Source organism: Psammomys obesus, unplaced genomic scaffold, assembly GCF_907164565.1.
Source record: "Psammomys obesus unplaced genomic scaffold, mPsaObe1.curated_primary_1811, whole genome shotgun sequence".
Taxonomy (NCBI): domain Eukaryota; kingdom Metazoa; phylum Chordata; class Mammalia; order Rodentia; family Muridae; genus Psammomys; species Psammomys obesus.
In genome coordinates, this window is record NW_026593286.1 from 41,740,801 (window position 1) to 41,767,088 (window position 26,288).

Genomic DNA, 26,288 nt, shown 5'->3' on the forward strand with positions numbered 1-26,288 from the left:
TTTTTTTTTTTTAATAGGAAACACAAGAAAACTATTGAAAGTATATGAACTTGGCTATATTATTCAAATTCATAGTTTTAAATCTTCTGCCTCAGCCTAAACCCACAGATTTCTTCTTCAGGACAAAAAATAAAACCGAAGGCAACCCTGCCTGGATCCCCGAATAGCTGGGTATTTCGTCATTGTACTTGAACTAGACATTCTTGCTTCTCCTTTGGTATTTTATTGAAGGGTTCCAGATAACATTAACAGTACAATGGTCACTATAATAATATCATATGCCAACTTAATTATGACATGAATGTTAATAATTTACTGAAATTAACATTATGAACACATATGGGAAAATGTTCCTCCAAAGAGGAAGGTAAATATTAACAAATGGACAAAACTATCTTCGAGAGATAGAGATAACAGGGAAGGGTTCAGTTTGGTGTAAGGGCTTGCTGAGGTCAGAGTCCTATGTTTGCGTCTTCAAAGTCCCGAGGTTTTGAATGAGGCAGCGCAGGAAGGTGTCCAGCCGGCTCCTGGACCTGTAAGCTATCAGTCCTCCCTTGTTGGCCCAGAGATCCACCCCAGAGGCACCTTTGTTTTCCATGTGATACAGCAACTGTGGCAAATCCAGCCCCGTTTCTGGACTTCTCTCCAAGCACTCCTTCATGTCTACGATGCCCCCACCCATGGCCCTCAAGATGGCGTGAGCAGCGCAGGAATCCCACTTGTACGTGGTGTCCTCTGAGAAGATGTAAATGTCGGCCAGGCCCTGGACTACACAGAGACTCTTGTAACCGGCTCCGGCAGCAGGGAAGACACTACCTCCGCACACGCGCAACAGCGCGGCTTTGATGGTCTCTTTTTCACTTGTACTGATGACTGCCGAAAAGGGGCGGGAGACCTCACTGTCTGAGTTTTCAGTCTGGGTTTCTCCATCGTGCCTTTGAGAGATGGCGAGCTGCAGGGAATGGATGTTGGTCCCCATGTAAGAAAGGCCCCAGAAGCACTGTCCCTTCCACCTGCAGGAAACAGGGTTAGCTGGTGATTACCATGACTGTTCTGTTCATGCTGCTTTCTAACATAATGCTATGAAAATGTACAACACTTCAAAGCAAAATGAGCGTGCAGCTGCCTATGTTATTGTGAGGGGTAAACTGACATTTTACCTCACTATGGTATCCAGCCGAGGTAACACGAAAATACTGGTGGAATTTCTGATCGCCAAAGTTCAGTACTGCTTCTGCTTTTATATGAAGTCTCAGAAGGAAAGAAAATAGCACCCAAGTCCTGTAAGTCCCTCACAGTCTTCCTGACAGTCCTTCTGTCACCACCCTCCTCCTCTGTGAGCTGACTCAGTAGCTCCCCTTTGTTTTGAACACCAAGTAAGATGGACTCTGTTGTTATTCTTTGCATCAATAGTAATAACAACTTTGTTTACCCACTTTTGCCCTCTCTGTCAGGTTTACAGATAAGAGGCTAGGACTGGGGAACTCAAATAACTCCATAAGGCTGCCTGGATCCTTAGGTGGTGGAGCTTCGTTCAAACCCAGGGGCTCTCCCTGAATCTGTGGCGCCCTGAAGCTGGCCTTGGGGCCTCTGTATCAGGCTCTGAAGTGCTGGGCTTACAGGTGTGTATCGCCATGCCCAGTTTTAACATCATCTTTTAAACATTAACAAAACATATTTGTTCTGAAGAAAACCAGATGAGAGGAAAATTCCAGAGGTTTAAACTTTTAACTCCTAAACAGCAAACGATCCTTATATGAAGTAAGCCAAAGATTAATAAGAATAGGCAATCCTATTTGACAGAGATTACAAGTTGTTTTTTTTTCCCCCAAGGGAGAGCAAAAGGTTCTGCTTCTACTTCACTATGCCCTGGAGTCAGCCCCTCAGCACAGAGGCTCCTGGCCATTCTCCAGGCTGTGATGGGGTCAGTAGAAAGGCAGGGACAGAGGGGACAGGAAGGGAACTGACGCTGGTAGTACCTGAAAGAAGGTAGAGCCGATCCTGACCCAATCCCTCTGCTGAATACTCTGTACATTTTGTTCTTACTTCCTCTTCCATAATACAGAAATTCATCTGGCAATACGGCAGTGGCACCTACTCTGTTCCAATATATCTGAAGACAGTGTTTAGCATACTGAAGACAGTATGGTTTTGAGTGGATGTTAGAAAAAGGAACAGAATTGCTATATCTCAAATTCAAAGCCATGATTTCCCCAAGACAGCAATTCATTGGTTTTTAAAGTTCAGCGTGCACTTAGCCCAAACAACACAGTGCCAACTCCAGGACTGAAGACAGAAAGCCTTTTAGTGCAGCCCTGTAGACTCACCGTGGGAATGCCCCACAAAATCCAGCATGGTGGGGGGGCATGTAGAATGCCAATCCTAGGGAGCAAAGCTGACGCTAGATGACCAAAGCAGAAAATACCCATCATTTACCTTAGAGTAGTTAGGTTTTGAGACACAAAAGGCTGATTGATGACTCCCATCAGTGGCATGCCTGTCTGTATGTCATAGACGCCAATTAAAATGGTCACACACTGAAGTCCACTGGGGAAAATGCCTTGGTTGGATTTAACATTGGTAGAACCTTTAATATACTGATAGGTTGAATCTGAAAAATGAAGCAAATGTGCAGGTACAGGTTGTTTAGAAGATGATGGTGACTACAACTATGCGCTTGTCCTGTATAAGCTCCCCGGCCAATTTAGTGACCAATCAGATTTCACCACTGGGTGTGGCCTGCAGTGAATTATCTGAGCACTCATGCTTGAGCTACTTATGTTTCACTCTCTGAGTATATGAGAACTTAGCAATTTTTTAAAATTGTTGTCTTGAGACAGGGTCTCCGTTAGGCTGGTCTCTAACTGGAGATCTTCCTGCCTCTGCCTCTTGACGTGGAAGACATAGTTGCAGTCCTGTGGGATCTAGCCCAGCACCTTGCAGCAGCCCAGCATTGTCCTCAAGGGCAGTGAGGGCCAGAACAGGACTCAATGGGAAAAGTACTTCTTCACCAGCTTGGACACTTGCACTTGGATTCGCAGCACCCATGTAAGGTGTGGGGCAACGTGGTTCACACCTAGAACTCCCAGTGCAGAGAAAGGGAGGCAAGAGGACCCTGGGGTCCGCTGGCCAGCCAGGCTAAGTGAGTCAGTGAGCGCCTCCTCAGGTGGAGAAGGAATGAGGAGGACATCCCAACTCTGGCCCTCACGGGCCATGTGACCAGGAGCTTATCCACACTCCATTAAATGCATTTAAAACTCAAACAACTCCTGATAAGTGTGGTGGGCTTCTGTTTGCTTTTCATGTTTGTGGTTGTTCTCAGAAATTGTTATTAGTCAGGATTGTCACTATCTGAGGTGGAAAAGACTTTCTAGGGATCTGCCAGATGTGGGAAGCCTATTATAGTTGTTATAATTTGCCTCCCCAAGTTGTAAGAAAGGAGAAAATGAAGGCAGCATGACAGAGAAGAAGTTAATGGGCCTTGTGAGGGTTGGTTGTCAACTTGACTGGATCTGAGAGGAACTAAGGCAAGAGGATTAGCTGGAAGCATTACTTGAAAGTAGGACAATCCTCCCTCAGAATAGGCGGCACCTTGCAACAGACCAACTGTAAAGAGGTCTGAGGGAAAACAGTACTGATTTTGACTGCCTACCTTCCTCCTTGCTGGTGCCAGAATCTACTCTGCCGCTGCTGGCATGCTTCACTGAGGTAAGAATGTTAGTGTCTGTAGGCCTCTAACATGGACTGAAGACCAGTGGTTTTCAGGAATCCTCTAGACTCTCGGTAGCTTGTTGGGCTATTGAGGCATCCAGCATCATCAACTGAGCAGCTACTGGCCTCCCCAGTGTGCCACAGCCACTGCTGGCCTCCCCAGTCTTTATCAGTCTAATCTTCTTTTGGTAAGTATTCATTCCATTGCTACTCTCCCACCCCATGAACTAGCACACACTGAAGATGGGTCTGGTCCATGACCCTGAGAACCAGATAAACAACTCTGCAGGGTGGAAGTAAGGCAGAGGAGGTCCTGTCCCTCAGAATTGTGACAAATGTCAATTTACCCCTATGTGAAGGAAGATCTGGGGAGAAAGTCCTAGTGTTCATGGACAGGACATTGGCTGGGTGTTATGTCTGATGTGAGATTGTGTTGTGCTAATGTGCTTGCAGGATAGGGTGGTGACACAGTGGTCTGACTGAGCATAACGAAGGTTTCCAGTTGGGTTGAGCAGAGTTTACCAGAGACGGGAAAGTGAGGAGACTTTAGTCTTAGGACTTGGCAGTGATGGTGCTGTTGAGGAAAGAGGCTACGCTTTAAAAGCAATGCCTCAAAATAACAATTCAGCCACAAGAAGGACAAGAATTTAGTAAGCTTTGTATCAGCTCGCAAGTTGTCCAAAACACATTCGGCTGTTTTGCTCCACCATGGTTGTGATTATCGCCTAACGGTGATCAATGACTTAAAGCTAGGATTTGGGGTTAGTGTTTTAAAATCAGAAGGTCTAGCCTGTCCTTACAGATGGTAAGAAGCTGTTGGAGCTGAGCTCTCTCTAAGTGCTATGCATTGCTGTCACTTCACACTCACTGATTTACCAGTCTGAAGCCATTTAAAGATTAGTTAGTTCACATCGTGTGTGTGTGTGTGTGTGTGTGTACATCTCACAAGCATCTGTAACCCCAGTCTTGGAGTGTCTGAGAGTATCTGATGCTCTCTCCTGGCCTCCACAGGCACTGCAGCACACAGTCTATGAGTGTTTTGCCTACCTCCACACACATAAAACAAAAATAAAAGCACATCTCCAGACAGGACATGGCTACTGCACACATAAACTCAGCAGTGGTCACTGATATAAGAGCTGCATGAGATCAAGCCAGCCAAACTGCCAGCACAGTTGGGAGAGGGACTTGAGAGAGAGGAGCTGTTGGACTTGTGACAGCTACTAGGGGAGGAAAAATTATTCTTTTTGGGGGGGAGTACTCATTTGTAGTAGTATGCTCCAGTGGATGGCCTGTACTCAGGGACCTAGTGGGCAGCATGGATGAGACTTAGCGAGTTTCTAAACTAAAATTTAAAAGGACATGAAATTAGGAGGGGAACATGTTGGGGAGCTCGAGGGAGAATTGGGGTTATAAACATATTTCATTGTATACATGTGTGAAATTCTCAGACAACAATTAAAAACCAAGCCTTCCAGCAGATCTAGAGTTCCGACAGTTTCTCTGTCTTGGAGCTGCCCTGACCACTGAGAAGAACACTGTGAGCAAGAACAAGAGAGAGCATGCACCCGGGGCAGTCCTACACTCACCTATGGGATCCACCCAAATCCCAAGAATGTCCTGCGGGATCCTGATCTCCAGGGACTCCAGACTGGGGTCAGTTAAGTCCACGTCCTGATGGACCACCTTTGCCAGAGCTTCAGAAGCCAGTACATTTCCGTCGAGGACTCTGAGGAGGAGCTCTGCTGTGTCCTCTTCTGTGGACTTCAGTTCCACCGTGATCTTCTCCCCTAGAACACAGACGGACTAGAGTCAGTGCTTCTTGAGAGTCCGGGAGGACGGACGGCAGGAGGCAGAGGGGCAGGGGTGGGATGGGCGGCGGGGCTGAGCTTTTAGGCTAGGTAAGAACAGTGTATCCACAGTGATGGTTCTGGAACCTTGCCGACTGCCAGGATCCACTGCAGCACTTTACAAAGCCATGGATGCTGGTGGCTCCACGCCCTTCACCTCAACCTGCTTCCCAGGAAAAATCTACAAGGGCAAAGTTGTGCATTCAACCTAAGGGGCCCCACAGGCCAGATGAAAGTCCTCAGTCTCAGGTAAGGACTGGTCTGGTCCTCAGTTTTGCCTTTTGACTTTTCATGTGTGTGGGTTGCTCTGGCTGTGTTGGAATGTTCCTGGAAAAGATGTAGATTTTATCCATATATGGAAATGCTTTTACTTCTGTAAAAGCATTTTACAAAAATATTTTATGTTCAGTAGTATCTGTTGTGGTTGATCTCGAGTTACTATGTATTCAAATGTTAGTTACTGGTCCTCCAAGATCTGGCTACATCCCAGGTAAGCACCTTCTCACAAACACCAAGTGATGTTGTATAACTTTGCCTCCTAAATTATTCCTGCTTAACAAAAAAAAAAAAAAAGTTTGCCTATAGCCTGGACTGGGCAGAAGAAAGGCAGGCAGGGTGAAGGTTTGCATGCTTTGGGGGTTGCAGAAGGATGAAGGGAGAGTGATCTAGGAGAGAAAAAGCAAGCAGCAGGATGACCTGGGTTAGGTGAACCAGGAGCAAGTGGCCAGGAGGAACTTGGTCTAGGGATTGACATGATGGGGAGAAGCAGCACAAATGGAAAACATGTGCAAATATTTATAGGGGGGTCTTGGCTGGGGAGCAGAAGGATAGCTTATAGGGTTAAGATGTCCACATCGCTAGCGTATGGAGGCTTATTAAAAAGCCAACAGATTTCTGTGTCTTATTTAGCAGGTTAAAGAATAATTGTCACTGAATTAACAATTAGCATTAATTAATATTAATTAAATAATTTATTTTACATTTATTATATTAATAATCATACAAATTTATTACTATATTAATAACCATACAAATCAACATTATTATTAATCTTTCTACAAGTATCAGATGAGACATAATAATCTTTGAATGCAAAAAAAACTTAGTGCCTCAAAATAACACAGAAAAACTCTCCTCCCTGAAAGCCACTGGAAGCCGGGTATGAGCTGAACCCCTCTCCCACAGAAACAGAGGAAAGAGGTCTGATTTCCATCTCTTCCAACATGCATCTGGCTGGCAGCCTCCAAGACAAGAGAAAGCAAAGGCTGGGAAAATAGACAAAATTAGCTGGACATCATGGTGCATACCTAAAACCCCAGCACTTGAAGGTAATGTCAGAAGATTGGGACTTTAGGTCCAGCCTTGGCTATGTAGCAAGTGGAAGATCAGTGTGAGCCACAAGAGACCCTGTCTCAACAGTAGCAAAGGCACTGGAAGACCTGACAGCTGAGCTGAGTTTGGTGGGACACACCTTTAATCCCGACACTCAGAGGAAGGCGTGAGGAAGGCCTGGGCTACCTATGGAGACCTTCTTAAGGAAAAAAAGACAAGTGCTGGGGCGGGGTGCAGGTCCATGCTCCCATCTACCCCAGCAGTTCTAACCAGCACCAACTGGGAACTCATTGGAAACATTTCAAGCACCACCTGGATGTACTGAATTTTCAGAAAAGTCTGATAGGATCAGCACAGCTCAGGACCCAATGGGAATCGATCTATCACAGCCATAACTCTGGGAGTTTTGCTTGTTTGGGGATGCTGGCGATTCGGCCCAGGTCTCCAGGAATGCTGAGCAGCTCTTCTACCACAGAGGTGCCTCTCAAGCCTACAGCAGTGACTCTGAGCCACCAAGTGGAAGTCACTGAGAATGTGTACTTAAATTTATGTGAGCTGGTAAAGTTGGGGGTTGGCAGTCACCGTGTGGTGCTTCCACCTACTAAAACGCGTGAGGCATTCAAACGCACAAATCACAACTCCTGTGCGTCACCACACTCCTGCCCTGACCCAGCCACTACAGCCTGTACCACAGCCTTGCCCGCCTCTCCCTGTTTCTCTGTCCTTTTGCAGACAGGAAAATGAATGTGGAATGCTGTTTGCCTCTTTGGTTCTGGACAAATGAAGCATTTGACTGTTTATGAAATAGTCAAATGTAGGATTGTAAATTAGAATGTATTGTGAGTTGATCATTATAGTTATTTCTAACTATCAGAAGTTTAAATACGACTTCTGTCTGTTTTCTGAGCATCAAAGAAATGAATATAAAAGCTTGGTGCAAGCCGGGTGGGCGGCTCCTGCCTGTGACCCCAGCTACTCTGGAAGTGAGAAGATCATAGAAGCTGACAGTTTGAGACCAACCTAGGCAACAGAGCAAAGTTCCTCATCAACAGAACAGAAAAAATAAAATGAAAAATTTGTAGGAAATAGAACCTTCTAATTAATCCAAGTACCTTTACAAAGGTTCAGAGACAAAACTCAGGGGCAACTGGAGCAACAGCAGGCATTATTTCAGGACTGAGGTATCTGCTACACTCCTAGCCAGGAACTGTAGAGTCCAAGGTGTCCACAAATAGGTTTAAATCCCCATCCAGACACTGTCTGCCTGATCGTGTAAATTAGCATCTCTCTGGGGCATCAATGACCGCATTAGACTGTCAAAAGGCTGTAGAATTTTCCCAAATGCTAGGTCACACTTATTAAAATGCTACAGTTTAAATTTAGAGTGATGCATAGACTGCTAAATCATCCCAAGAAACCACCTCTCATCACTCTAACTTAAATGTCATGATATTCGGAGGTGGAGCCTAAGTAAAGTTCACACATAAACATGTTATGCTGCTTAGACCAAAAAGCTCCCTATCATTCATTCATTTTATGGTCTGAATTAGAGATTCAAATATGATAATTAAGTGACAAAACACGTAAGATTCTTATACTTACCCAAGTCATTTGTAAACTCATTGGATTCTTCTCCAAAAATTTTGTTCCCCAAGCCTGGAAACTGAATGAGTCAGAGGTTGACAAAAAACCCAAACCAAAACCAAAACCACTCCCCACACAATCAGTTCTGAGGGGAGTTCCCTGAGCACAGTTAGATTTGAAACTCACTCAAAAACTTTCACTGTAGGAGTCACCATGAACACAGAAGGAAGTCAGCTTGGATCTGTGCTTAGCATTCTAATAGTTTCCCGCTCCTTTCTAGTCTAGAAAGCCTACTCCATGGCCGAGGTCTTTCCAGCTTTCTGCTGGAGAGCCACATGCTTGGAGACACATGTTAACCCTGCTCATCCGCACTACCCGTGAATGCTCATGCTATTGTCCAAGCGCCTAAAGTAATTGCTTTTCAAAAACCAGATTTCTTTATGCTTGTATGTATTTTACGTACATGGGGACTTTGTCTGCATGTATGTCTACACGCAATTAGAGCTGTTGTGTGGGTGCTTGCAGTCCAACTCAGGTTCTCTGGAAGAGCAGCCAGTGCTCTGCCCTTAGCCGCCGAGCCAGCCCCCCAGCCCCCCAGTCCCTAAAACAATATCCTAAGGGTGAAGAGATTAGAAGGCAATCTTCAGATTTTAGTTCTATCTTCAGGTACACCTCTGTACCGGTCACGTATGTCATTAGCTTTCAGGCTAGACGATGACAGAAAAAAGAAAAAGAAAAGGAAAGAAGAGAAATACTGTAGTGATCTATGACTTAAGCATCAATACAGTATACATAAGGGATCAAATGAGACTTCTCTCTCTCCTCTGCATCAGTGACCCTAAGAAGACACTGCACCCTCTCAAAATACTGCTGACTCAGATATTCCTGATGTATTTGGAAAGGAATTGCTGCAGGTACTTAACTTGCCCACCCCAGATGGTCAAACCATCATAACGGCCACACCACCTGCTGTTCTTTTTTCTCTTTTGCAAAAGAGAACAGACCTACAAGGGCTGGCAATCTGCCAGTTCATGGGCTCTGACACGTGCTCACAGAGCTGTTTAGAGGAATGAAGACAGAGGGGGACCTAAAATTAGAGTGTCTAAAGTAGCTCGAACGGAATATATCTGTTTCATAAATTCTGTCATTACTTCATGAACAGTTGTCTGGGCTTGTTCGAATGTTCAGGGCACATGTTAACTCATAGAAGTAATGTCAACACATGCAGTCCATTTGCTCAACCAGCGCTTGTAGCCCAGTGTCTCCATCAGTGACAACAGAAAACTAGCTTCCTTTACTTAGCTCACTGAAGCCAGGAAGTAATGGCATGAAGAAAATATAGTCTGTGATGATTTCACAAAATTTATTTATTCTCTTCTCACACATGTGACCAAGATTTTACTTAATTATAAAGTAGTCCTCAGATTTAAAAAGTTCACAAAAGCTGGGTGTGGTGGCACACACCTGTAATCCCAGCACCCTCGGAGGCAGAGGCAGGCAGGTCTCTATGAGCTCGAGGCCAGCCTGGTCCACAAAGCAAGTCTAGGACAGCCAATACACAGAAAAACCCTGTCTGGAAAAACAAAACAAAACAAACAAACAAAAAATTAAGTTCATTAAAAGTATTGAAATATTTTCTGACATAAAGCTCCAACCTTCCAAATTAAAAAATAATAACAATAAAAAAACGAGTAGGGAGGACTCACAGAAAGGCAACAGCATTCGCAATGAGACAGAGTCAGGAACGATTGTCTATGTTCGAGCTCTCAAGCTGTCATGCTGTGCTGTGTAACTTCAGGCAACTGAGTCCGGCGCTCTGTGACACCCTCACCACAGCAGAACAGCTCTGAAACTGTACGGATCTGGTCTAGGGTGAACAAGCTCGCCTTCGTAAGGCCTGGCACGCAGGCACTTCTACGTGCCTGCTGCTTTTACTGTTAAGGTTTCAGAACGCTGGCTTTTTCTAGTCACTTCCGCACACAGAATCAAAATCACTCTTGTGTTCACCTTGTTTTTATAGTAGAATTAAGGCAGATTTCACCTAACTCCAAGCCCATAAGCAAGACAAAACATTACATAAATGGTTTAGTTGATAAACCAGACACGGGACAGTGTTTCGAAGTGCGACAGGCCACGGCCCACAAGAGAAGCTGCAGTGAGTGGTCCCCAGAGCATGTGGCTCAGTCATGCTCTGCTGCAGAGGACTCAGAGACCAGGCATGATTTATGCACAAGAAGCGCATGGATAAGTAAGAGGGTCAGTACTGTGTGCTCACGGTAGGACTCTGTGTGTTCCCATGCTCATTGCTCTTCTCTTCAGATTTCCTGAAAAGACCATGTCCTCAACATGGTAATGAAAACAAAGGAGAGCTGAAGGATGTCTGAACCCAAGAGACTGTAAGGGTCAGAAAAAGACTTGCTGTCTCTCAGCCACCTTGGCCCTGACCTCTTACCTTATTCTCCATGTTGTGTTTTATGACTTCCTGCACCAGCACATCCGCCAGAGTCTTGAAATCTGCAGTGAACTTCTTGTTCTTCTCTGCATCTTTCTTCTCCTGGATGAGCAGCTGGAAGAGGGCCTCCTGCTGCCGGCAGGCCCTGGCAATGTTAGCAGCCTTCTCGGAGACTCGGAGCAGCTCCCGGAGGATGTCTGACATTTCTAAGGCCGGCTGCTCAGCCTCCCCGCCCTCTGCCTCTCAGCTGCAAAAGCACAAGAATGCAAAAGAGAAAGCAGCTCAGAGATCCATGTCAGGGTGTGTCTCCCACTAAGTCCCGGCTGGCAGCGACCTGGCAGCTCCACACACCTGCTAGTGAATTATATCACAGTTTCAGCATGCAAGACTGAAGTTGCAGTCTGAAAACTGGAACTTCTTTCTCAAAATCCTGTCAAACAATCACACTCTCAAAAACCCCTCACTCAAAGAACTGAATTTACAGTGAAAAAAAAATCTTTGAATGACAATCTATACTACAGAGCCCTAGAGAAACAGTATCATCACAATGTCAGAGGGAAGCCGGATTCTTGAAATGACCTTTATGGTAATACAGCCTTAGCATGAGGACTAAAGCAGCAGTCTCTCTGTGAGACGGGTGAGGGGTGACATTCATGCGGCCAGCTCCATGTGCTAAGTGGCAGAGCAGCAGGCCTCGTGTCCTGCAAGGCTCTGAAGCCACTTTTGGGCTAGCACAGTAAAGCTTCTCATAGCCAGCTTCATTATAAACATTCCCCTGACATAAGCCATCTGCCAGCAAGTGGCAGCCTATACAACAGAGTGAGGGGAAACTTACACCTTGTTGGGACTTGACAAGTTCTGGCTTCTAAGAAGATTTAGTATGCCCAATCTTTCTTCCTGGTTTTCTTTTCTTGTGTGTAGCCCTGGCTGTCCTGGAACTCACTAAATGGTGAGATGGTGTGTGTCGCCAGGCCCTGCTGCTATCTCCTGGGCCTGCCTTGAAAGGCAGCACTCTTCTTCAGCTTCCACGCTGAGAGAATGGTTGTGAGGGTTATCCTGCCCGTATTACAGCTCAGACACTGAAGCTGGGGGGGTTGAGTAACTCCCACAGGGTTACTGAAGACTAGTGGGTGAGGCTCAGACTGTCCACACACACACACTAGGGTTCTTTATTATCCTCTAGGCTGAGAATCCACTCGGCTATGAAAATGCTGATGCAGGGGCGTGCTGAGATGCTATAGCCTGTTTGTCTTAAGTATGCTCAAATTTTTCTTAGGGTCCTGAGAAAATATGTCCCTCAACAGAAATGAAGGAAAAGTGGAAAAATAACAGTACTTGTTTTACTGTCAGTGGTCATCTCTGGAGGACAGCAGTAGGACAGGTGCTAACCCTGACAACTGGGCTTGTAAACACACAGTTTCCAGGGAGCAGCTGACATCATCGGGCCAAATCCCCACCCAGGACTCCCTCATCAGTCAGCAACTTTAAGTCCTTCCTTAACCTGAATATAAGAAATAAAATATTTTCATACAAGGCACATTAAAGTTGTTTAAGGTAGGGAAGACTAGGATAACAGGCTCTGTTTTCTTTTGGAGGCGGGCTCTCCTGTTGCCCAGGCTGCCCCTAACTTGCTCTGTACCTGACCTTGAGGGCTTAATGTTCCAGCCTCCCCTTTCTGCTGTGAATCACAGGCGCGTACCAGTGCTCCAGTTTGCCTTCTATTACCGTGTAAGCCCCATGCCTAAAACCAACCTGGAGAGGAAAGGGTTTATTTGGCTCACACTTCCTGGGTCATCATCCATTCCTGAGCAAATTCAGGGCAGTAACTGAAGCAGGAACTATACAGAACTGGTGCTGGCCTGTTCCCTGCCTGCTGCTCCGCTAGCTTTCCTGCGCAGCCGAGGACAACCCGCCTAAAGGAGGGTGCCACCCACAGCAGGCTGGGCCCAATGAAGTTAAGAGAACAGACATGCCCACAGCCCTCTCTGACGGAGGCAGTTCTTAAGTTCTCTCCTCCCAGCTATGTCCAATTGACAATAAAAACTAACAAGAGCTACGAGGTCTGGCCAAATGATGCTCTGTGTTTATGTATATGTGTTTAAGTGCGTCTTGAAGGTGACATGTGTATGCGGGTGTATGGCTTCTGGGTGTGCATATACATGCATGTGCATGTACGTGTGCACATGTACGAATGGGTGTGCATGCGGGTACATGCGTGTGGACGTAAGTATGCGCAGGTGTGCATGCTGTGTAGATTAGGTTGGCATTTGGTGTTTTTCTTAAACTCTTCGCAATTTGTATTAGACAGAGTATCTCATTGAACCTGGAATCCACAGACTGGCCGGACTGGCGGGCATCCGCCTGCTCCTGCTTTCCGAGTGCTGGGAGCAGAGGCCTGCGGCACTCCAGGCCTCCCGATGTGCATGCTTTCCTCACTGAGCCCCTCTCCACTCCTACCTCCAAACCTCAAGTTTGGCAAAACGTAAGAAAACTGTGTGGCCCGGATATGTTTCTGAGAAATGATTAGTTAAAAAACACAAGTGCTATAACATTAAATACAAACTGACGTATAGCCGTATTTGCGCGTTTGTATTTTACTATTATTATATTATCAGTTTGTCATTATATTATTGATTTGTGTGAAAGGGACTAATAGGTGATGTTCTCAAGCTAGTCGGTTTATACTGTAGTTGTAGATTACTTAATTTGACTTTCCATAATAAAATATTCATTATAATTCTACAAGAAATGACATTATTTGGGGCTTTGTGTGTTGCAGGTGTGTGACTGGGGCTGAACCTTGGGTCTCACACATGCTTACAGATGTTTCACGCTGAGCTACCTTCCTAGCTGTAAATGTTTAATATCTGAGACTGTGTCTTGCTAACATGCCCACGATGGCCTCAACTGGATAGATGTCCTGGCCAACCTTGAACTTTAGATTTCTCACCCCAGACTCCTAAGTAGCTGGGATTACCACCCTGCACCAAACACCAGCAAAGAAATGACATTGAAAAAAAAAAGCTAAAAATGGCCAAGTGGTGGTAACACATAATTCCAGTATTTGGTAGACAGAGGCAGGTGGATCTCTGAGTTCGATCCCAGTCTGGTCTACAGATCTAGTTCCAGGATAGCCAGATCTACACAGAGAAACCCTGTCTTAAAAAACCAAAAGAGAAAAAAAAAAACCTAAAAATGAATTTATAAATATTTCTGGGCTTCTTGATGCCATGGTCCAAGCAAAATGTGCCTATGATAAAAACAGAACTTTCTAGATCTACAGGATAAGAAAAAGCTCCTTTATTTCCAGACTTGACCCTGTTAGAAGGTTCTTTGCTGTGGACCTACACACTAAGAAAAGCAGCATTCATATAGCAAAGAAATTATTTATGGCATCTATTATATAAATACTTGCCACAAATTATAAGTTATATGTTCAGAAAGATGCATAAGTATTCTCACATTAACACATGAGTCATAAGAGTATAAATTCAGTGACCTTAACTTTGATATTAGCAAATATTCTGCAAGACTGTAAGAGCAAAGAGCCAATGAACCAAGGCCATCTAAGTCCCTTCTTCTTTAGGAGCAGCACGGGGACATAAAGGAGCTCACTTTGGAGTAAAGTACACATCATCCGCTGTCACATTCAACAGCACTAAAGTAATGTTTATCCCCCGTTTTTATCTGAAAGAACATATTGTACAGTTACACTATTGGGCAAGCTTCTACACAGCCACCTCCCAGAACCCGGAATCTGTCCACTCAAGTCCTCAGTTATTCTAGTGGTCAATTCCCCTACCTGAACAGACTTTACTTAGCAAGTACAGGACCTGGCCAAGAGGACAGACTTTCGGCTGTGAGCTGTGGACTGTGACTCATGGGGGTACGGGCTCTAGAAATCTGAGTCCACATCTGGGTTTTCATATCCAGACTCACCCTACCGTGTCAATCCTAACCTCTTCTTCTCCTGGCCCAAGACACCACTGTGACATTTTGTCAGGCTCCAGATGTCTCTGGGTTCCTTGGCCAGTTTCAGTTGAGACTTTCTCCAGCTGGCTTAACTAACATAAGCACGTCTCCAGCTCATTCACGTTCTCTGTTCTCTGGGATCTCAGGTCCCTGAATAACAACCTCCTACAGCCTACACACACAACTTTCTAAATTTCCAGCAGTGTTATAAGTTTACATTCTGGGAGATGGATGCAGCTAATCCCAGGAGTTTGAGGCCAGCTGGGACAACTTCCTACTTAGCTGGCTGACCTACTACTTTCTGGCTGGAATGCTCATTTCTTCCCCACAGACTCACCCTTGTGGGCCTCTGTAAGCTCCTTTCTTATCTCTGCCAATTTATCTTGAGCTCATTCATGCAGATAAGAGAATAGCCTTGAGCACTTCCCTGTACCTGGAATACTCGAGACAGGCTGTTTATGAAAAGAACTGGGGGGAACACCAGCACAAATTTCTCCACTTTTCTATGGAAATTATCTTTCAAATCACTTTAAAAAGCAACTTTATTTGTCTTACTCATTTTAGATGGCCTCTTTTGGAGGCCGTTTGGCACCTGATGGCAGGAACCTTAGTAGAACTATACATGGAAGAGGATTCATAGACAAGATTAGGCAGGTTGTTGGTAATGGTTGTTTCAATTTTAATAATGCGCGTGCTCACCGGAATTATTACACAGTAAAGGCCTGAGCATGCGGTAAGTATTCTACAATAAGCTACATTCCTGGTTCTTGGGTCTCACTGTGTAGCTCAGGCTAGCCTTGGGCTCAATCTGATCTGTATGTCACTATTTAATTGACAGTTAGTATCCCTTTTGCTCTCAGAATAGCCCTTTCCTTGGCTAGTGCTCATACTCATTGTAAAGTGCTTCACTAGGTACTTATAAGTTCATGGTCCGGTGATGTCCCTCTGAACCAACTGCAGGGCATTGGGGATAGGGACAGACAGGGGCGTGAATCACCACAAATGACCAGTTCTTCTTATATTCCTTTGCTGTTTAAGACTTGGTGGCCTCCAGATCAGAAATGTGTTTCCTCACCACTCTGGGGTTGGCAGCCAGCCCATCTGTGTCCTCACCTGGTGTCTCCTCTGTGGGCAAATCTAGCGTGTCTTCTTCTTATAGAGACTCAGTCAGACTTTGTCAGGACCCACCCCTGTGACCTCATGCCACCTTTAGAAGTCCTTCCTCCAAACAGTCAATTCACAGTGTTCTCAGCTTGGCTCTAGGTTCTCCAAAGACACTGAAATACATGTATGCTCAGGTCGTCATGTAAAATGGCTCAATATTTCCACAGAACCTAGGCAAGGCCCCTGACGCTTTCAACAAACTCTAGATTACTAATAATATCTGTTGGCCTTTAGATTCGGGACAGGGGCTGAAGGGTCCTTGTAACCAAAGCAGACTTGGCCTCCAGGTTCTCCCAGCATCCCTCAGGCCCTACCCTGAATTTTCCAGCCCACAGGCTCGGCATCCATATATAATCCAGACATTTTGGTTCCCCCTTCTCTTTTTCTGTGTTTCTCCTTTCATCCCTCTCTCTCCTCTCTCTCATTCTGCATTCTTTCTCTCTGCTTTCCCTGTCTCCTCTCTCTGTTCATACTTTCTCTCCCTGAACCCCCCTCCTTTTCTGTCTCCCCCTGCATGGTGACTTACCCAGCCCCATCCCTTGGGACCTGTGAACCCGCAGAAAGCTGCATTCATAAACTCTAATCTGGCTTGAACTGGCTCATTTCATTGGGTGGAAGAATGCTTATCAAGATCTAGCTTACTGCAAATAAATAAGTCTTCGTCTGTATTTAGGAAACAGTTTTGTGTGTTCAACCCACATTTGACACATTTCGTTAAATATTTCCCACTCATGTTTGACCCAGGCAGGAGAGTTCATGAAGGCACTGGACTGCACTGACTGGGCTCAGGGCTTCAGTACCTCTCCTGAGAGGGGCCAACACATCCCACCCTTTGTCTTTTGTTTTCTGGAAAGATTATAAAAATAGGATAGATTTTCTTCTTTGCTTGTGTGTTCAAGAAGTTTACCTCTGTGAGACAAACTTTCCAGTTAGCTGCTAGTCTAGCGGCCAGCCCACCAGGGGCACAGTGAGAACAGCTCCAGCACAAGCCTTGTTCTGCAACCTAACAAGCCACTGCCAGAGACACAGGCTTGGTGAAGCATCATTCTTCATCTCAGACTAAATGTGTGTGAGTGTGTGCACATAGAATGCATAAATAGCAACAGACATGAGTTCATACAGACATAAAATTAGCTGGGTGTGGTGCCACATGTCTGTGATCCCAGCACTCTGGGAGGCAGAGGCAGGTGAATCCCTGTGAGTTCAAGGCCAGCCTGATCTACAAAGCAAGTCCAGGACAGCCAAGGCTACACAGAAAAACCGCGAAAAAAAGAAAAATGAAGAAAGAAATAGGACAGTCAAAAACAAAGTTCAAAAAAACAAACAAACAAAGCAGAGTGAGGGCTGGGGCGATGGCTCAATCTGCAAAGTGCTTGCTACACAGCCACATGGCCCTGAGATTTTGATGCTCAGCACTCATAAAGCTGAGCATGGTGGTGCTCGCTGTAACCCTAGCTTGTATGTGTGTGTGGGGGGGGCAGCAGGGACCACTGGTCAGACCAAAAAGCAGAACTTTAGAGCTCAAGATTCACTGAGAGACCCTGTCTCAAAGAGTAAGGAAGGCGTAATTGAAGATGTCCAAAGTTGCCCTTTGATTTCCTCATGCATGCATACATACATGGTCCTGTATGTATATACTGGAGTACACACACACACAAATGCAACATGCCCCCCCCCTCCAAAAACAACAACAACAACAAAAAACTATTTACAAAGACAAGCCTCATGTTTAATTTCTACCTACTCTCTCTTCTCATTAGAACACTGGAGGCAAGCCAGACCTGCAGCAGGCACGCCTGTGCAGCGCCCAGGAGGGAGGGTCAAGCAACTGCAGGTAGTTCAAGATGAGTTCAAGGCCTACCTGGGTTACACGAAACCCTATCTCAAAAGAAAACCAAATCAGACGTTTAAAATCAGATCTGGGACTAGAGAAGTAGAGTAGCAGAAGAGCATTTGCCTAGCATGAGTGACCTCTGAGTTTGATTCCCAGTATGAAAAGAAAATAATCAGAATACTTTTCACAAATTTAAGAGGCAATGAACAATATAATGTGAAAGGCACAAGCTTTGCAATCAAACTGACCTGGATTCTAAACCTAGTTCAGCCGCAACCTAGCTGTGCAGCATCAGGTAATTTACTCAGCCTCTTGGAGCCTCTCCTCATCTGCAATTGTGGAATAAAACTTACCTTGCAGTGAAGGCTGAAGATCAAATGAGGTGTCTGCAAAGGCACTAGCTCAGAGCCTGCACTCAGCAGAGACTAACTGGCAGCTCTGGCTGTTAAATGCCGCACAGACAGCACAGTTATGTTTCTTGAGAAGGTACGAGGCTGGCAAGTTATGTGGGTCACTGAAACCTTTGCTTAACATTTACTAGTTCATTAAATCCCAGAGCATGGGAACTATTCGTAATGCTTTGGACTCCCCAGAATAAAGTCCCTTTATGTAGGCCAGTTCTGATCTCTTCAATTTCTGGGAGTATGGATGGAAACTCTGGCTCCTGGAAGCTGTGTGGAGACTCTGGCTTCATGTCAGACCATCTGAGGGTGGCCAGGATAGACACTTTTCTATGAAGGGGAGGTTTTGTCAGGAGACTGGGAGGATTCTGAAGTCCAGGGGTCTGATCTTGTGAGAAGAGCCTGGCTGTGCCCAAGTGATAAAAGCATAAGGTAGAGAAGTGGGTGCTCAACAAAATAGATGGCTCTTTTGCTAATGACAAATAGTTCACAAGTGTTTCTACTGCCATCCCCTCCTTCTGGCAGAAAACCAAGTCTGCACAGATGATGTCTATTTCCCCCGAGGCATTGACTGCATCCTAACCCCACCACTCACATGCCAGTCAGCTTTTTAATCACCCACTGAGTGCTGGTGATTTGAACTCACTGTGTGGAGGCCCTGCTTGACAGATGGTTGTGTCTGAAGGAGGAAAGGCTGTCCTGGCAAAAGTGAAACGGACAGGGCAGGTGAGACAGCTTAGTGGTTACGAGGACCTGGGTTCGATTCCCAGCACCCACAAGGGTGGCTTACAACCAAACATCCATAACTCCAGTTCCAAGGAACCTGGTGCTCTCCTCTGACCTCCCCAGGCACCAGGCAAGCGCATGGTGCCCACACATACATGCAGGCAGAACCTGCATAAATATTTTATTAAGATTAAAAAGGAGCAGGGAACAGAAGCCAGGCTCCAGTAATCGTAGACCAGGGCTCACTCTCGTGTACAGCTTGCTAACAGTAACTGTGCTGTGGCTCCTGGGGATGCTCAGATGCCCACCCGGTTACCTGGCCCTGAGGAAACTCAACCATATGCTTTAGGTGAGACTTACAATCCTGCCTCTAAGTTTACTGAAAACTAAAACTAAAACTGCCTGGTTGAATTTCTTACATTTAGCTATCAAAGATTTCTTGGAAGCCAGTATTACAGAATGGTACTGCCTGTACTGTGACCTTGTGGCCTCACCCTGTCATAGACCCTAAGTCTTACCTTTCAGCCACTGATTTCTGATTTCTTATCCACTGTCTCTGGGCTCTGGGAACACTATGCACGTTCATGTGCTGTGCACCCTTGCTCACAGGCTCTCCTCTTTCTTTGCCTCCTTCAAATTTCTACCACTCTTAGAATTTGTTCAAGGGCAAAACACTTGAATAAGTACCTCATAGAAGACACCCAATCTCCGACCACAAACACTCAACAAACAGGTGAGAAACTCTACCTTGAAAGTGGTTAGACAATGCAACCTAAAATCTCAACATGTGTAATGTTTAAAATTATCTTGTAAGCCCCACCTCCCCAAGGATCAGGTAACTGCCTGGAATTCTGGGAGTTGTAGCTCTTGGAAAAATAACAAAGCCTCATGGGAAAGTACGGTGGCCTATAGGTTAGTCTTTGCAAACCCCTGCAACAAGTGTCTGTGGTCGCTCAGCTGGAAAATCCCAGGGGTTAGTTCTAACCAAAGCCCATCTCTTAGTCGGTATTTAATATTTAATAAAGCTTGCTTTAAATTTGGCCCAATATAGCATAATTAATTTTTCTCCAGAAAAATCTCAGAATTAACACAGGCCTGCTGGAACCACTTACATGAAAAGGACTGAGGAGTTTGCATCTGGATGAAGACATGGAACAATGACCTCTCAAACAGTGGCAGCAGGAATTAAATGGGTACAACTGCCTGGAAAACCACTGTGGTTTGTTGAATGTAAACATAATCCATGATTCAGCAATTCCCCTTGTTCACATAAACTAACTAATGTATGCACATACACATTAAAAGATATGTTAAAGAGCATTGACACCATTCTTCCAATGACCTAAGACTGGCAATAACTGAAATAACCACCAATCATAAAATGAATTCAACTATAGCTCACTCACGCAGCTTAGACATGAATGACTGTAACAGGTAACAACAGAGGCAGCTCAGAAAGCATTCTGTCATTAAAGAAGGCTGTGAGTGCCATTTCATTCATCTCAGCTTCTCTCTCTCTCTCTCTCTCTCTCTCTCTCTCTCTCTCTGTGTGTGTGTGTGTGTGTATTTAAGGTAACCTTCAGACTTCTTTCACTCTGGTCCTGGGCTGAGTGAAAACAGGAATGTGCTGTATCCCAAATACACTATACATTTACTTGTGTTCTGTTTGGCAAGATACTTAAAACATCTGTGATTACTTATAACTCTCAGGGCGTACTCAGTAGTGTTCAATAAATGCTAATGATGGATTTCCCCTTAGTTTTATAAATACTGCATCTACCCTTGCCATGGTGTTTATCATACTTGGATTTTGTCAGCATTACCCAGGAGCTGTAAGGCACATGGCCATATTTGTTTATAGGAAAGTCTACGTACATTCCATATTGGTTGTAAGAATAAACCACAGCTCTCCCTGGGTGGCAAACAAATGAACTACATTTTTTTGAGCACTGAATCAGAATATGAAATTATATTGTCTCATTTAAAGGTGACCCATCCTTCATTTAGATAATAAGTCACCAAAATATTAAGTTAACTACTTTTTTTATTCTGGCTGTGGCCCCCTCCCTCATCTCCTCCCAATCCTACCCTCCCTCCCTCTTCTTCCCCTAATCCACTAATAGGGGAGGGCCTCCTCCCCTTCTATTTGACACTAGCCTATCAGATCTCATCAGGACTGGCTGCATTGTCTTCTTCTGTGGCCTGGCAAGGCTGACCCCCCCCACCCCCAGGGGAGGCTGTCATTTAGTGAGTCCTAGTTCTGGAGACCGGCAGGGCTGGTAGTTGCACAAGGTTGGAAATGTACTTGATGCCAAAATGTATATGAGAAAATGGCTGAACAGATACAAAATTACACATCCACAGGTATGCCTAACTCAAATGTGTCTGACATTTACCATCTACCTCAGAAGGCATAATAAATATTTGTTAATTGAATTTTTAAAAAAAGAGGTTGAAATAAGAGTTTAACAATTATTTTGGTGCTGGACATGGTGGCACACATATTTAATCTTAACACTCAGGAGGCAGAGGCAGGCAGATCTTTGTGAGTATGAAGCCAGCCTGCTTGACACAGTAAGACCTTGAACGTATATATAAGAAAGAGCATTGTTATAGGTCTTGATGCTGACTTTGCTTAGCAATTGCACTGACTGATTTAATAGACTATGTGTTATAGTCCTTTTGATTTGAGTATGAGGGAAGGGGTTAATGAGTGAAGGGGTTCTTCCGGGGGCAGCATGGTCCTCACTCCAAAGCTGGCAAATGCCTTCCAAACAGTATACACACATCCTTTTCCCCCAAGACACACTGACAGAGTTGTCATTATGTCTCACTTTCATTCCCTTAGACGTGTTTGAAGGGATTTTCATACACCAACACAGAATCTGGAAAGGATTATTTACTATTCAAACCTTAGAACTATTAGAAACCATAAGCTGAAAGAGTGCTTTTAAGAGTTCCCTAGATGTGCTGGGCTCCATGGCACATGCCTGAAATCCAGCACTTGGGCAGGCAGAGGCAGGCGGATCTCTGTGAGTTCAAGGCCAGCCTGGTCTATAAAGCAAATCTAGGATAGCCAAGGCTACACAGAGAAACCCTGTCTCAAGAAACAAAAACAAAGAAAAAACAAAGAGTTCCCTAGATAATGATGGCCTTTTTCTGCAGTAGTAAGTAACTTAACCCAAAACACCTCCCAAAAGCTACAGGTAGTTAGAGCATGACTCACGTTAGGCAGCAAAATGACATTGCTAGCCTGCAGGGCAGATCCTACTATTCATTCTATTTGCTCTTGCACTTCCCAGAAACAGGTGCTATTTTAAACAGGTGTTTCAAGATGTGGAAGAGTGCACTACAAAATGCAAAATATAACATTTACCCTTAGAGAAAAAAAATACAATAAAAGAATATTTATAGTATCATTGATCTAAAAAGCTCAAAACACAAAAACACATGTGTGGTTCATAAAAACCACAAAGTATCTAAACAGAATACTCTTGCATTCCTGGTAATCTTAACCGTAATCTGGTTATTATTTATCCTCCTAATCTCATTTTTATTTTCACATTTTTTCTATTAATGAGGCTTATAACCACTCAGTTTTCTAAAACAGGCTTTTAATAATTTCCAGAACAAACTGGGGTTGTACACAAGTACTGTAAATTCTGAGGAGTTGAGTAGAGGTATGTTTTGAAATTTGGTAGTTCAAGCCCTCATCAAAAAGATTACTAACAGGGGTAGGGAAGATGGTCGGGAGAAACGTGCTTGGCGGCTAAGAGCACTGGATTCTCTTCTAGAGGATCCAGGTTTGATTTGTGAGCCTGCATGGCTCACAACTCTTTGTAACTCCAGTTCCAACGTCTTTGACACTCTCTTGTGGCCTCCCTCAGCCTGTCCTGAGAATCTGCTCCTGCCCCTTAAATGCTGGAGGTACAGGAGGACCGCTATGCCTGCCCCCCTTCTGTATGGGTTCTGGGGATTCCGAGTACTTTATTCAGTGAGCCATGAACCCACCCCACCCCAGTGTTTACCATCATCTTCATTCCTTCCCTGCCCATTAGCTGAGGCATTGTTACTAAACAGATACGATTAGGAAACACTAATTGTGAGAAACAGGAAGCAAAACTTTAATTTCCAAACTAACCCAGACAAAAGCATGAACACTGACTCCTACGGACCTCACTAGGACACAGAAGGAATTTTAACAAGGGCTTTTATAAGGCCTTGTAAAGAGAATTTTATCAAGAATTCCCACCTGGAAAAAGTTTCATATATGCCATCCTTACCTTTAAAACTGAAGATGTTTGTTTTTAATGGATTACATATTTATCTTTGAAGCAGTTTTGGTACAACGTGAAATAGAATAAGGCATTTTTCTAATTATTACTCAAGGTCGAAATAAAAGAGGAAATACCTATAATGATTTACCTTTATTGCTTGTATTTTGTTGGCCTGCCGAGTCTCAAAGAACTTAGCATTCTCTCTCCAGTTGCTCCAAATGTTTATAATTTAAATCTGCAATAATGAATTTCACACTACAGAACATGAGTCTCAGGTGCGCTCACCAAACAAGCAGAGGCTTTAGTTCAAAAGTTTGCAAAGAAGAGGTACTTATTCAATCCAAAAAGTAAAGTGCAGCTTTATGCGTTTTACATAATCCCTTCGTGACTAAGAATTAACTGCAAAAGTGTTATAAAAGTCCTTTAAAGGAAAGTACGTTCTTAACAAAAGAGCGAACAGGTGTGTGCAGGGTCAAACGGGGCTTTCCCGTTGCCTGCATTTTCCCTCATGTTCTGAACTTTCCGAGGCCTAGCAGAGGTGATCCAGCTAGTTCATCAGCCAACAAGTGGTTCAGCAGCTTGTTTTGTCCTTAGATTGTTACCACATGGGGGACCTGAGAACTTATCAACCTATCAAAACTGGGAATGAAGGGCATGGAAGCAAAAAACGTCTCATTCCGCACTTAAGTGGCCTGTCCACACGGCCTCACTCCCTTTTGAAGGGAACACCCTCACACAGTGGGCACACATCCACGTGTTCCAGTTCTAGTTTTAAGGACGGAAACATCTCCAACGCACACGTCCTGCATGCTAACGAGCATTCCCTGGGTTTTCAGTCACACTAATGTCTGACTGTCCACAGGATTTCACCAAACCCTCGCTAAGTGACACCCTCCTATGCTGTCCACACCCGCTGCCTAGGCACGGCTCACAAAATCATGCTTCAAAATGTAGAAAGAATTACAAGGGAAGAGGTGAAGATCTGTCTAAACACAGTCCCAGGCTGTTCTTTCTACACCCATCCAATGAGTCTCTAGGTAGTCAACATCTGTCTGCGCTGAGAGGCACCTCTCAAGCAAACTGCTTCCCTACTTCTTGACATGTACACCGTCGAACCTGGGCCTCTGCTTTCGACCTCTCTCAGATCGGCTCATCAAGCCTAGAAGCCCGTGGTAGGACTGAGCGGGGGGGGGGGGGGGGAGAGAGAAAGTTGCTCGCTACTCTGCCTTCCTGCGCGGATTTCTTCCGGCGGCTCCTGCAGAGCTCAGGGGGCCGCGGGACCCCCGGTTGGCGACCCGGGCTCTGCGGGTGGCACGGCCAGGCCCGAGCGGCCGAGCGGCGGCGACCCGGGACCTCGCAGGCCCAGGCTCCGGGGCCGGCCGCTGCGGCCGGTGACCGACTCACCTGCCTCCGGAGAGACGATGGAGCGCGCGCCGCTCGCGGGGACCCAGATGCGCGAAGGTGGAGGCGCCGGCGCGGGGACACCGGACAAGGGTGGCGAAAGCAGGAAAGCGGATTACCAAAGCGGGGATGCGGAGCCCAGAAGCAGGCTGCAGCCCTTCCCCGAGAAACGGAAGAGGCGGAGGAGGGGCGAGCGAGGAGGAAGGGAGCGCCCGCGCCGGGAGGTGGTCGCGCTGCGACCCCACGCCCGCGTCCTGGGGCGGGCACCGCCTGTGGGCCAGCGGCCGGGAGGACCGCGGAGGTCACCGCAGCCGAGGCGGGGAGGCGCCCTGCCTCTCTTGGCTCGCGAGGCGAGCAGCCCAGTTTCTGCCAGCTCCCCGCCCCAGCTCTTTCCCCGGGCGGTGGCGTGGGAAGGCGCGGTGACGCCTCCTGGTTCTGGGGCGGGCGAGGGCGCGCTGGCCGGAGTCCGGCGTCCGCGACGTCACAAGTGAAGCGTGGTGAATTTACATGTAAGAGCCAGAAAGCTCAGGGTCGCCTCCTCCACGGCTCACGGTGTGCGTTGTTTCCTCCGGAACCGCCCACAGACGCTTTGAGAATATTCACCCTCCGTTCATTTAGACCCTGGGTGTTATGGGTTTGACAGATGCACTTAAAGCTGTGAGGCTCAACTTCCTGCTAGCTCTGTTTGAGCACCCCTGTTCCAATTGACGTGTCTAGGTTGCTGCATGCTCATTTAGCTGAAGCAGTGTCTTCTGGACATACGCCTTATAAGCTGTGGGCCAAGGACCAGGCAGGCAGTAAGCTCAGCCTGGGTGTGGAGCTCGTCTCTCACTGCAACTCTAAATTAGTGCTCGGTGTGTTAGTTAGGAATGGTAGGTGGAAATAGGAACGGGTGGTGGTGGAAGATGCTGTCCGCACTCGCTGCCGAGGGCAGGAATGTTAAAAGGGCAACATAAAACTTTGAGACAGAAGTCTCCGTGCCTTCTAACGCAGCGTCTCACCGCTCATTTAGCTTCAAACAACTAGGACAGAACAATCTTGCAAAGCCATCAAAGACTGCAGAAGAAGCTGCTTCTGCAGAGGGTGACCGGGCCTTTGCGACCTGGTAAGCTGTATCCACCGGCTTCCCTACAGCTCTTTCTGTGGCTGAAACTGGCAAGCTCTTCAACAGTTCTCGCCAGCAGGTTTTCTCGTCCACCGTTCACCACGCCGCCATTTATCCGTATCACCGTGACGGCAACTCGCTGAACAACGTGGAACCACTAAGCCAGGAGCATCGGTCAACTGTGGCCCAGCTGGCTCCCGTCGGCGCCCCGCCCGTGTCCAGCTCCGGTTCACCCTCGGGTTCAGTAGATTCAGCATTCTGCCTCAGATTATTGTTTTTAAATTTTTTTATATTTCGGACAGAGTCTCACTTTATAGCCTGCTTGGCCTCAGATTCCCACTCCCCTGTTTCTGCCTTCTGGGAGTGGGAATGTGTGCTACCACGTTTAGATTCTCAAACCAACCTTTAGATCCAGTCTCTGAGTCCATCCTTGCCGTCACTGCTGTTATTGATTATGGAATCATAGCTATTGTTGAGGA

At 45.8% G+C, this 26,288-nt stretch overlaps 1 protein-coding gene across 3 annotated transcripts; it reads right to left on the minus strand.

Annotated features, from left to right (window-relative positions):
- Positions 1–200: 200 nt before the first annotated feature.
- Positions 201–25,157, minus strand: Inpp1 (inositol polyphosphate-1-phosphatase). 3 transcript variants are annotated; one of them, XM_055616826.1, is made up of 7 exons: positions 24,708–25,157; positions 23,452–23,538; positions 10,930–11,176; positions 8,496–8,556; positions 5,301–5,501; positions 2,437–2,611; positions 201–1,013 (listed from the first exon to the last, which is right to left on the minus strand). In XM_055616826.1, exons 3-7 carry the CDS (start codon positions 11,131–11,133, stop codon positions 461–463), a joined length of 1,194 nt encoding a protein of 397 aa, XP_055472801.1. In that variant the 5' UTR covers positions 11,134–11,176; positions 23,452–23,538; positions 24,708–25,157; the 3' UTR covers positions 201–460. The 3 variants fall into 3 exon arrangements, with proteins under 3 accessions (XP_055472801.1, XP_055472800.1, XP_055472802.1); XM_055616825.1 differs by lacking the exon at positions 23,452–23,538; XM_055616827.1 differs by lacking the exons at positions 23,452–23,538; positions 24,708–25,157 and adding an exon at positions 22,253–22,321.
- Between the last annotated feature and the right edge of the window lie 1,131 nt (positions 25,158–26,288).

Excerpts from the sequence above, each read along its gene's own strand:
- Inpp1 (XM_055616825.1), bottom strand. The coding sequence starts at position 11,133 with ATGTCAGACATCCTCCGGGAGCTGCTCCGAGTCTCCGAGAAGGCTGCT. Across the intron at positions 8,557-10,929 it reads AACACAACATGGAGAATAAG|TTTCCAGGCTTGGGGAACAA; the intron begins GTAAGAGGTCAG and ends TGACTCATTCAG. Across the intron at positions 1,014-2,436 it reads CAAAACCTAACTACTCTAAG|GTGGAAGGGACAGTGCTTCT; the intron begins GTAAATGATGGG and ends TGTTTCCTGCAG.